The sequence below is a fragment of the Thamnophis elegans genome, chromosome 4, assembly GCF_009769535.1.
Source record: "Thamnophis elegans isolate rThaEle1 chromosome 4, rThaEle1.pri, whole genome shotgun sequence".
NCBI classification, from domain to species: Eukaryota; Metazoa; Chordata; class Lepidosauria; order Squamata; family Colubridae; genus Thamnophis; species Thamnophis elegans.
Genome location: NC_045544.1, coordinates 123789931 through 123801527, shown reverse-complemented (window position 1 = coordinate 123801527; position 11597 = coordinate 123789931). Strand labels below are relative to the sequence as shown.

Here is an 11597-nt window from a genome sequence, read left to right as displayed (position 1 = left end):
GACACTTGGAGCATCGTGAAGGTCACTTGATCAAAATCCAGGCACTTGGAAACAGGCATGTCTTTATTTCCATGGCAGGGTCATGTGATCATCCTTTATAGCCTTCCCAGCCGGCTTCCAACAAGTCAATGGGAGAAGCCAGATTCAATAATTGCATGATTCACCCAACAGCAGCAGTGATTCGCTTAACAACGAGCTGTAAAATGCAGCACCTCTCATTTAACACTTAAATGGGCATCCGTCTCTGTTTTGCTCTCCCACCCAATCTACATTGCCCCTTCCTAATCCGTGGAATTCTGGGCAGCAAACAAAACATAAAACCAGACTAGAATTAGTCCTTGCCAGTGGTGAAATGCTACTGGTTTGGGGCCAGTTCACCCCAACCGGTAGTAAAAAAATGGTTAAAAAAAGTTTTTTAAAAAGTTCCGCTCATCGAGAGGCTCAGCTGATTGTTGGACAGCTGATCATCATAATTTTTTTTTAAGCTTCTTTTTTTACTACTGGTTTGGCTGCAAACCGGTAGCAGATTTCAGAGCATTTCACCCCTGGTCCTTGCCCTATGACCATAATTATATATGGAGTTGTGGTAAGATGTGCTGGTCGTTAAATGAATCACCATGTGACCACAGCCTATTTTATGACCCTTTTTCGTGGCAGTTGCCAAGCAAATCCATTGTCTGCATTGTCTGGTCCTAGCCCAGAAGGACATCATAACTAGAGATATTAAAAGCTGCTGAAAGATTAAGGAGGGCCAAGTAGGACCCATTCCCTTGTCATTGACAAGCTTAAGCAATGCTGAGTCAGTATTATAACCCAGCTTTTATATCTCTTTTTCTATTGCCATGAAGAAGCATTTTCTTTTGCTTCAAAGTAATTTCCCCAGCGGCAAATAATATCTACCAAGAATATATGAATCGAACGAGATACAAATCCAAGCTGCAAGTCTTCGGATGACTGATAGATGGCAGTAAAGATGTCAAAATGTTAGCCGCTCATTCCTGCCATCTTCTGGAGTGGTGTTTTTCAGCTTTAGCAACTTTAAGCTGAATGGCCTTCAACTCCCAGAATTCCCCAACCAGGCAGGAAAGAAATTCTGGCAATTGAAGACTTAAAGTTGCTGAGATTTAGAAACATTGCTCCAGAAGCATCACTTATTGCAGAGAAAAAAAAAATAACACCATGCCAGGTTGGTTAAGAGAGTCCTGCAAATGTTTTGTTTCAACTCTTGACAGAAATGTGGCTGGATTTGCACCACTCTATTTGAATCTAATGTGGGGCTAAAAAAATCTAACTGCTCCAGCCACAGGCTTACCTGTCAGTTCATTTCCTGTCAGTTCATAAATGATTCAGATATTACAAACCGCGGGCAAAAATAATAATAATTCCATTTTTCTTTCAGGTTTTTTTTTTCTTTTTCTTTTGGGGACTGGAAAGAGATTTGCTCTGGAGAAAAGACAAATCAGTCACATTGCATTAAATGCAGGTAAAGCAATTTTATTTGTCATTGGAAGAGAAGAGAAAAATCAAGAGTCTTTTTCAATCAGCACTAACCCCCCCCCCCCCCTGATTGCAAAATTATTAAACGCTAACTGTGGGCATTCAGAAGTCCCTGGATTTTTTAGAAAACCAAACAGCCAGCACATCTGGAAGAAGAGGGCATCTTCCTGCATAACCTTCCCAGGACACGACCCGTCTCTTATTTCTGCCCAGTGCATTGCTACGGTGCCCCACCCTACGGAGTAAGGAAGAGGAAAAGCATTCTGAAACAGAAATTTCCTGCCTCCACGCAAAAGGAAGAATATTTACTATGCCACTTCCAAAGCCGATAAGGCGTCTTTTCTCCATGTTTGTTTTTCCACTTCAACCGGAGTCTTAAACAAAACGAGTTGTTGTTTTACAGACGCCGCCAGTAGCCTACGGTGGAGTCACCCAGCTTAGTCCCTTCCTTTTTCTGCGTGTGATTCATGGTTGCATTATTCAATCCCAAAATGGCCAAAGAGGCTGTCTGGGGCTTCCCCCCAGTATGTTCACAATGCGGGGAAATCTATAAATCACAACAGAATTAACAAAGAATTGGCATGAAGGTTGCGCACGCTTTTCTGGAGAGCATTTCCTTCTCTGGTTAAACAGAAAGCATCTCCCCTGTTAGCAGATACTGTTAGCACCTCTCCTTAGAAGGGATTCCTTTCTTTAGCAAAGCCATCCTGGTAAGGATATTTTATTTCAGAATGGCAGAAATTTACACTGGGGGGGGGGGGGGTCAAACCTGGGAGGGAGCTCTGAAATCTATTGAAGAAACTTCAACATACAACAGTGGCTCTGTGTTTTCTGATCTGCCTGTGCCATCATGAGGAGGAAAAAAAGCTTTTATGAGGCATCCACAGGGGGTCAAATAAGCCAAGATGGTAGCTGTGTGGCCTCAGGATCAAAGTCCTGGGATGGCGTTTGATCAGGTTGTCTTGATGGCTTTTGACACATCCCTGGAGCCGTCTGTACGCACGCACGCACACACACACAATTTCTCTCCTATGTCTGGATGATTACAAGATTTCCTTGCTGAATAATATATATATTTAAAAGCCAGGCAGGATGATTTGCACAAGAAGCACGAAGCAGGTTACTCTAGAAGCTTGCGTGGTTCAGAGAACTCATGCAAACCACTATCTATTCGGGCGTCGCAGGGATGGGATTTTAGAAATAAAAAATCTGTTCTGTCAACTGAGCAGATCAGGGAGAAGAGAAATTGAAAGGATACTCGCAGATACAATTTGTTCCTATCCTTTAAATAATGATTTAAAGCAGTGTTTCTCAACCTTGAGCAACTTTAAGATGAGTGGACGTCAATTTCCAAATTTCTGGGAGTTGAAATCCATCCGTCTAAAATCTGGCAAGGTTGAGGAACATTGACTTAAAGAATTAGAAATCAATTTAAATCAATGACATTGCAAGATATTTGATTCTTTTCAGGACCTTAGAAAAATGCCCCGAAAGGACAGGTTTTAAGATATAATTCAACTTCCCCATTTAAGACAAGCCAAACTCCAACTTCCTGGGTTTTACTTCAATTGGTCACACGCTCACATGTAAATATAAGTCTCCCAGGCTATCTCAATACCAATTTCCCCAAGGGATGCCTGCAGCTGTTCATGTGGGCAATCTGGAATGTTCACAGTTTTGATTGCCGTGTGAAACAAATGGGTCTCCAAGGCAGAGCTAAAAATCTACCAGGATGTGTGAATCTGTCACAGCTAGAGACCATTGAGTGAAATTCAAGGACCTCCCCTTTCTCTAAATTACGAGTGGGGCATCTTTATCAGTCATACATAACTATCCACCCCATTGCTAGAGAACAACAGGGAATGCAGGGGGCAACATTGCTAAGTTTATGTATGTTTATATTTTCTTCATTCACATATATGTGTTCAGTTGGCCAGATGTTTAATGCTATTTTGCCGAGGCCAGTATTTCTCAGCTTTGGTGACTTTAAGATCTGTGGACTTCAAGTCCCAGAATTCAACTCTGGGAGTTGAACTCCCCAGATCTTAAAGTCACCAAGGCTGAGAAACACTGGCCAGAGAACAAAACCTGGGAGTACTGAACTGAGCAATTTTCTGTCCAATATTGGTGGTTCTTGTTTGGAGGAATACTTGGAGGGAGGGGGCACATGGATTTAGGGGCCATGGGATGCAAAGTGTTTAGCTCTAATTATTGGATTGTTTTGGACCCATCAACATTTTTGTAGGGGAAGAAGAAGAGAAGGACGAAGGTGAAAGCAGGGCAGCTCTGGGGTGGGGTATAGGCTTAATCCGCTCGTGCGTGGCTCCACCTTCACTTCCAGATATTCCCATTCTCTCCATTCTCATGGAACTTGTGCAGGTGGTCAGCATACCTGGAAGAAACAGGTTAAAGTTTGCATCAGCACTTTTAGTATATCCAGGGGTGGTATACACTTACCTTCCCTACCGGTTCGCAAATATGAGCAAGTGTGCACGTGTGTTTGCTTTACTCATCTGTGCCACCTCCGGACAGGTGCAGATCCTTCCGCGCATGCACTTTTGGCAAAAAAAGGGCCTAAATGGGGTGCTATAGATCCGGGCATAGGTGGGGAGAGCCACCCATGATTTCCGCTACCGGTTCGGCCGATCGGGTCCGAACCGGTAGAATACCACCTCTGAGTATATCATGTCACTATGATTTACAGCATGTTTTCATGGATGGAAGGCAATGAATTAATCCAACTAAGTAACCCGGGGAGAAGACAGTGAAAATGATGCTGAAATTGGTTCAGGGTTGCTCCCAGGAGATACACCCTGAGCTCCTATAGATCCAAAGCAGAATCCAAGGATAAAGCAGTCTTAGCTTTTGATATTTAGGCTGCGTACCCAAAAGGAGGAAACATAAAAATAAATACATTAAGCACCTTTATCTTTGGATGCATGTTCATGGGTCAAGGCTGGGTAGCAATAGAAATAGAAATAGCAATAGAAATCACTTAGACTTACTGTATATACTGCCTCATAGTGCTTTACAGCCTTTCTCTAAGCAGTTTACAGAGTAAGCCTATTTCCCCCAACAATTTAGGTCCTCATTTTATCAGCTTCGGAAGGCCAGAAGGCCGAGTCAACCTTGAACCCCTTCAAGATGAAGCAGCCTGTGTGGTTGGCCGACTCAGTGAGGTGCAAGATTGTGGGGAGTATAGAAAAGCAATTGGGGCAGCTGCTCTTTGCAAAGTTCCCAGTTAAAATGCTGCACTCCCTTTTTCAAAAGAGAAGGCAGCTTTGGGCCAAAGCAGCTCCCTTTAAAAATGCAGGCTGTGCCCAGGTTCCCATTTGCCTGGGTTGATTCTTCTGGCACCTACTTTTTAGCACAATAGGCTGAACAGTCTCTTCCCACGCTCTCGCTCCAAGCTATCTTGTAGAGAACCTGGAGAACCAAAGAAAGACAGTCCATTAATTGTTTTGTGATGACTGAGAGGTTTGTAGTGGTCTTAACTGGGTTTTTTCACTGGTTCTAATTTAAATGCTGAATTCTCTGCGTCTGCATTGCCATGTTGAAGAAATATGCCCTTTGCACCCTCAGTTGTCTTCCTTGGTTGTTGCAGAGAACCTTTTCCCTTGTACTTCTGTACTCGGATTAAGAAAAATAAAGGTCAAATAATCAAGAATAAAGAAGTGGCATACACACTTCGACAGCAGCATTTTAGAAAACGAACCAACTTGGCTATTGTAGATTGCACATCTGTCTACACTAGTTAAATATATAACCGACCTTTCATTTGAAACACTTTCTCCTCTGCAGGTAGTCCTCAACTTATAATTTAATTGTAATTCGCAGTTACAATAGCACTGAAAAAACTAACTTTGTGTTTAGAATTCAGGATTAGGTGAGCAGAGCGATGGCACCTACATGGCTTAGGACCTGGATATCTACGAGACCGTCTTCTGCCACATACCTCCCAGCGTCCGATAAGATCTCACAGGATGGGCCTTCTCCGGGCGCCGTTGACTAGATAATGTCGTCTGGCGGCCCCTCAGGGAAGGGCCTTCTCTGTAGCTGCCCCGGCCCTATGGAACGATCTACCCCTAGAGATCTGGACCCTCCCCACTCTCTCGGCCTTCCGAAAGTCTATTAAGACCTGGCTATTCCGGAAGGCCTGGGGCTGTTGACCTCTTGAATGAGGTCCAGCCCCACTAAGGTTGAGTGCATGTTGTGTCTTTTTAACTTGCCTGTCTTTCTATTTTTTAATTTTTTAGTATTCTTTTAAATTGTTTTTATGTAAGCCGCCCAGAGTCCTTTGGGATTGGGTGGCATATAAATTTATTAAACATTAACACATTAACATTGCAACATTGCACTTATAACTGGTCATTGCACTTACAACTGTCACACCATTCCCCACAGTCGTGTGATCAAAATTTGGGTGCTTGGCAGCTTTCCATGTATTCATGACGGTTGCAGCATCCCTGGGTCATGTGATCGCCATTTGCAAACTTGCCAGTCAGTTTCCAACCAGCAAAGTGAATGGGGGGGAACCAGATTGGCTTAATGACTGAATGATTCACAACAATTGCAGTGATTCGTTTAAAAATCACACGTGACTCATTTAACAGCTGCCTTGCTTAGCAATGGAAATTCTGGTTCCAAGTGTGGTCATAAGTCAAGGACTACCTGTAGACCTCTCTCAGTAATGATATTGTGAGGTAGGGCTGAGAACCTGCCTAGATAAGGGTAGACCCAAGAATTTCATCAATGCAGCATGCTGTGGAACTGATCATCCATAAATGGGAAAACAGGAATGTCTCCGGTTTAATGTACCACATTAAAAAGTAATTCCGTTGGCAACAGATCTTGTAGGCTCGTATTTTTCAGAACGGTAGTTCATGTCCCACATCAACCTCTCTAGACCCGTGGTCTCCAACCTTGGCAACTTTAAGACTTGTGGACTTTGCTGGCTGAGGAACTCTGGGAGTTGAAGTCCACAAGTCTTAAAGTTGCCAAGGTTGGAGACCACGGGTCTAGACAACCCATGGGGTGAACTAAGGTAGAAGAGCTTTCCTCTGGCTCGTGCCCATCATGTGCTAGGTAGGCAGAGGTGGGTTGCTCCGGGTTCAGCCTGGATTGAGCGAACCGGTAGTAGGAGTCAACCTATTCTCCAGAGCACCTGAGGGCAGGACAAGAAGCAATGGATGGAAAATAATCAAGGAGAGACGCAACCTAGAACTAAAGAGAAATGTCTTAACAGAACAATAAATCAATGGAACAGCTTGCCCTCAGAAGTTGTAGATGCTCCAACACTGGAGGTTTTTAAGAAGAGATCGGATAATCATTTGTCTGAAATGGTAAAGGGTTTCCTGCTCGAGCAGCAGGTTGGGCTAGAAGACCTCCAAGGTCCCTTCCAACTCTGTTATTCTATTATTCTGCTAAGGTTTCACGATCCTTTTGCACTTTGGGCTCTAGTGGCCCATAAAACTGCCTGGATCATTTAAGAAGACTGTAATATTCAGGGACATCCACCACGTGGCTGAAGCTGCCTCGGTCCAAAGACACTGCAAGTGGTCGAGAGCCAGCTCTTTGAACTGAACTCTGAAGCTGGCCAGCTGCCCACCTGCGCATGGGAAGTGATCTATTCAACCGTTCAGTCGTTTTCGCTGAACAGTCTGGTTCCTGTTATTTAGCCTCAAGGAATGTTTCTATCTTGTAGGGAAGCTCAGCATAATCAGCCTTTTCTGGACTGCAAAACCGGGAGAAGGGGCCTACTCTCAATCCCTTCAAGGATTGAGAGTAGGCCCCATCTTTAGGCCTGACTTTTTCTGTCAAAGATCAGGCTCCCTTTGCAGCATTTGATTTTCGTTCTCTCTCTCTCTCTCTCTCTCTCTCTCTCTCTCTCTCTTTCTCCTCCCTCCCTCCCTCTCTCCTCCCTCTCAGGATTTATGAGAGCTAGAGTGATATTAAAACAAGCAGTTGAGAATACTTTTCAGAAGAGGCTAAGGAAAGTGTAAATCCTACTTATTCTTTCTTATGAATAGTGTAAGGTGACCAGACGTCCCGATTATGGCAGGACAGTCACGATTTATAACAATTTGTCCCGTGTGCCGGGGCGTTTTTAAAAAGTCCCGATTTTCTGGCTTCATGTTGAAAGCCCAGTGGATTTGCTTAAGAAATCCTAATCGGGGCAAGACAAAAGACCCTCTGTCCTAACCTCTCTCTCTGTCTCAGTACTTTCATTGAAGATATAATTAAAACATTAAAGCAAGAAAACGGTCCCCCCCTGCGCCCCTTTTACCTCATTTTATAAGAAAAAATGACCAAGTACCATAGAGCTCCAGGATAGTGTCACCACGTAAATATTATAATTGCAACTTGGGCTTGAAGACCTGCTCAAAAAAACTCTGATATTTTTAAACATATATCTTCACAGCTATTCTTCCACTATATTTAGCCAATATAATGATTTACAGATCTAGCTATTATTTTTGGTTTTGAATATAGGAGGTTCTGGACAATACTTCTTTTATCTACTAATCAAATTACTTCAATCCTTTTAAAAGGATTTGCTCAGATTTTACCCTGGAATAGATGACTATATGGAAAAGTTGTAGAATGGGGCAAATCTCATTTAGCAACTGCCTCACTTAGCAACAGAAAGTTTGGGCTCATTTGTGCTCATAAATCGAGGACTACCTGTATATAACACATACTGTTAGCCTTGCATTTTTTAAAGAAGAAATATTCTTCTTTATTGAGTTTAACATTATTTTTATGATAGGGAGAAGAGCTAGGCTAGGAAAAGTAAAGATCATTTTCTCTTTAACTTGTTCTATCTGTGACTGATTTTTCTTGTAGATCAGGTACTCCCAGCCTACCCACCTCACCTATTTGGGACAATCCTCATTCAATACGGGCAACAATTGGGGATGAAGAAGATCTTAATCTGCAATTATTCTCTGGTTACGGTGTTCGTTCCTTCATTTTTAGGACTAAGTTAATCCTTATTTGGTTGAACAGGACTTGCTGTGAATCCACCACCATGAGAAAAAGTACTCATCACTAAATCAGGCATGACCACAGACGACTGTCTCTATGCAGCTCTTAAAAGATGTATTCCTCCACTTCTAAGACAAAAGCTGTTGCAAAACAAATGTACTTCTAAAAACAAATGGAAGAATGCTGCTTGTGTCTGCAATTGGAACTGGAGAAGGGAACTCAAGGGAAGCTGGTGGAGACAATTGTATTTTGTTAAACAGCCCAAAATAGAACCGCTTGGGACAGACAGTGTCTGATATTTTTATCAAGTTACCAATTTGGCAAGTTCCCACTTTGGCAATCGCAGGGATTGATACTGTGCAAACCTAAAGCCTGGGAGATTACAGCAGCATTTTTCAACCTCAGTCATTTAAAGATGTATGGGCTTCAACCCCCAGAATTTGGCAGCAAGCATGCTGGCTGGGGAATTCTGGAAGTTGAAATCCACAAATCTTAAAGTTGCCAAAGTTGAAAAACACTGAACAATGCCGCCCTTGGTGGCCTAGCGCCAGGTGATTTTCAGAACTGTCTGGTTCCTATAATTCTGCCTCCTTTTCCAGATCTGTCGGAACAGGCAAACTCCCAGTCCCCTCCGCCAATAAGGCCAGCAGACAGATCTTCTTTGGGTGGGTGGAACAAAAATCTAGATATCTTCCCCAACCCAACCTGTTGCCTGAGGAATTCTGGGAGTTGAAATCCACAGATTTTAATGTTGTTGTTGTTGTTCAGGTATACTGGTTTAGAGGACCAGGTGTTTCCTTTCAGTAAACCCATGGATGGGCTGCTGGGGGTTCGCAGGGGTTTGGGAGAACCTCTAGCTAAGATTCTATGCAGTTCAGAGAACCCCCAAATCCCACTTCTGGCTGGCCCCGCACACTCCAAAGTCCCCACGTGGCCCATTTTGGATGCAGGTAAGTGCAGGGCACACACAGAGGCTTGGGGAGGATGAAAAACGGGCCTACTGGAAATTTGGGAAGACCAGAAATGGGCCATTTTCGCCCGGGGAACCGGGCAGAGAACCCCTTGCTAAAATTTTTGAAGCCCATCCCTGAGTAAACCCTTTGCTTTTGTTAAATATGGTGCCCTTGGAAGCAGAAAGCAGCATCAGCTATGGTGATGGTAGCCACTACAGGTAATCCTCAACTTACAACCACTTACTTAGTAATCATTCAGCTCAGTTCTGAAGTTACTTCTGAGCTGATATGATTGCATTTTTGGCATTTGACAAATGGCCTACATTTACAGCTGTTTGCAGTATCCCATGGTCCCATGATCCCAATTTACAATACCCCCCACCCCCTATCTTTAAGAAGAGGTTGGATAGCCATCTGTCTGAAACCGTGACCCGTCAAAACCGCGGTCCACTAAAGCGCACTCGACGAAAGCGCGTACCTGACGTCATCAGCAGCGCGACGAAAAAAATTAAAAATAAATTAAATTAAAATTAAAATTAAATTAAAGCAAGCCGATTCACATAAAGGTAAGGGTTAGGTTTAGGGTTAGGGTTAGGTTAAGGGTTAGGGTTAGGTTTAGGGTTATGTTAAGCGTTAGGGTTAGGTTTAGCATTAGGTTAAGGGTTAGCGTTAGGTTTAGGGTTAGGTTAAGGGTTAGGTTTAGGGTTAGGTTAAGGGTTAGGTTTAGGGTTAGGTTTAGGGTTAGGTTTGGGAGGGTTAGGGTAAGGTTTTCGCTTTGATTTTAAATTTACCGCTCACAGCGTGATGTTTTCGTCGCGCTGTGATGATGTCACGTACGCGCTTTCGGCGAGCGCGCTTTTGTCTACCGCGGTTTTGTGGTGGAACCGTCTGAAACGGTATAGGGTTTCCTGCCTAGGCAGGGGTTGGACTAGAAGATCTCCAAGGTCCCTTCCAACTCTGCTATTGTATTATTGTATTGTATTGATCATATACATCTGATCTCTGGGGAGAAAAATAACCCATAATCAACAATTGGTTTGCCTAACAACTGCTGCAAAAAAGGTGATAAAATCGGATCTGTTCCCACGAAGACCCATTTTACAACGGTCAAGACTAAGGATCAGAATTGCCAGGCTCAATTATAGTCATAAGTCAAAGACTACCTATACCACAAAAAGGCACTGTTAATATGTGTGTTTTGTCAAAACTGATCACTGGAGGAGGGGACACACTTACCAGGAAAACAAGGCAGTGCAAAAAGAGTGTGTAGAAGAAAGCGATAGTACGAGCCATCTTGTTGGAAAGGACGAGTCTTCCCTGCAGGGACAATAAAAAACGTGAAAGGAGATTTTAAGGTTATGAATGTCTGAGATCTTGGGGGAAAAAGACAAATTCTGAAGCAGTTCACTTCCCTGTCAATTTAAGATTACTTTCCTAATCCTGGGATTTCTTCTAAGTTTTGCTAATGGCAAGAAGTCCTGAATTTTGACTGCCAGCTGTTGGGGAAAAAAATCATTCTCTAACCCTTCTGAGATTTCTGGAGACATGAAAGCTAAAATACTTCGTAACAACAACAACATCTGGATCACCACTTAAACATGCTGGGCTTTGGCAAAGTCACTATCCGTCAATTGCAAAAGGCAGAGTTACTTAGAAAGCTTACCTTTTGCGATGATACCTCTAACACCATCAAACAGGTGTTTGGGAAGTACTGGACAGGTGAGCAAAAATGCAAAATCCAGTCTAACATCTGGCTGACTCTGTGGTCAACCATGACAATAATTTATTAAATTTATATGCCATTCAACTCCCAGCAACTCTGGCAGTTTACTTACTTACTTACTTACTTACTTACTTACTTACTTACTTACTTACTTACTTACTTACTGTCTGTCTGTCTGTCTGTCTGTCTCTATCTATCTATCTATCTATCTATCTATCTATCTATCTATCTATCATCTATCTATCTATCTATCTATCTATCTATCTATCTATCTATCATCATCTATCATCTATAAATCGCTCTGTGTGTGTGTGTATGTGTGTGTGTGTGTGTGTTTGTATGTGTGTTTCAGCATAACTCTGGAATGCCTTGAGCAATTTCAACCAAACTTAGTGTGCAGATGACTTACTCTCTGGAGAAAAATACTGTGGGGGTAA

At 42.9% G+C, this 11597-nt stretch overlaps 1 protein-coding gene across 1 annotated transcript in view; it reads right to left on the bottom strand.

The window, feature by feature from the left end:
* Positions 1-1468: 1468 nt before the first annotated feature.
* The window catches only part of CUX1 (cut like homeobox 1), a 351898-nt gene continuing 341769 nt past the window's right edge, over positions 1469-11597 (bottom strand). The window contains exons 21-23 of the mRNA XM_032214831.1: positions 10674-10754; positions 4859-4923; positions 1469-3889 (exon numbers count right to left, since the gene is read on the bottom strand). Of these exons, the coding sequence (XP_032070722.1) occupies positions 3829-3889; positions 4859-4923; positions 10674-10754 (207 nt within the window). The 3' untranslated portion in view covers positions 1469-3828. The remainder of the gene's footprint in view (positions 3890-4858; positions 4924-10673; positions 10755-11597) is intronic.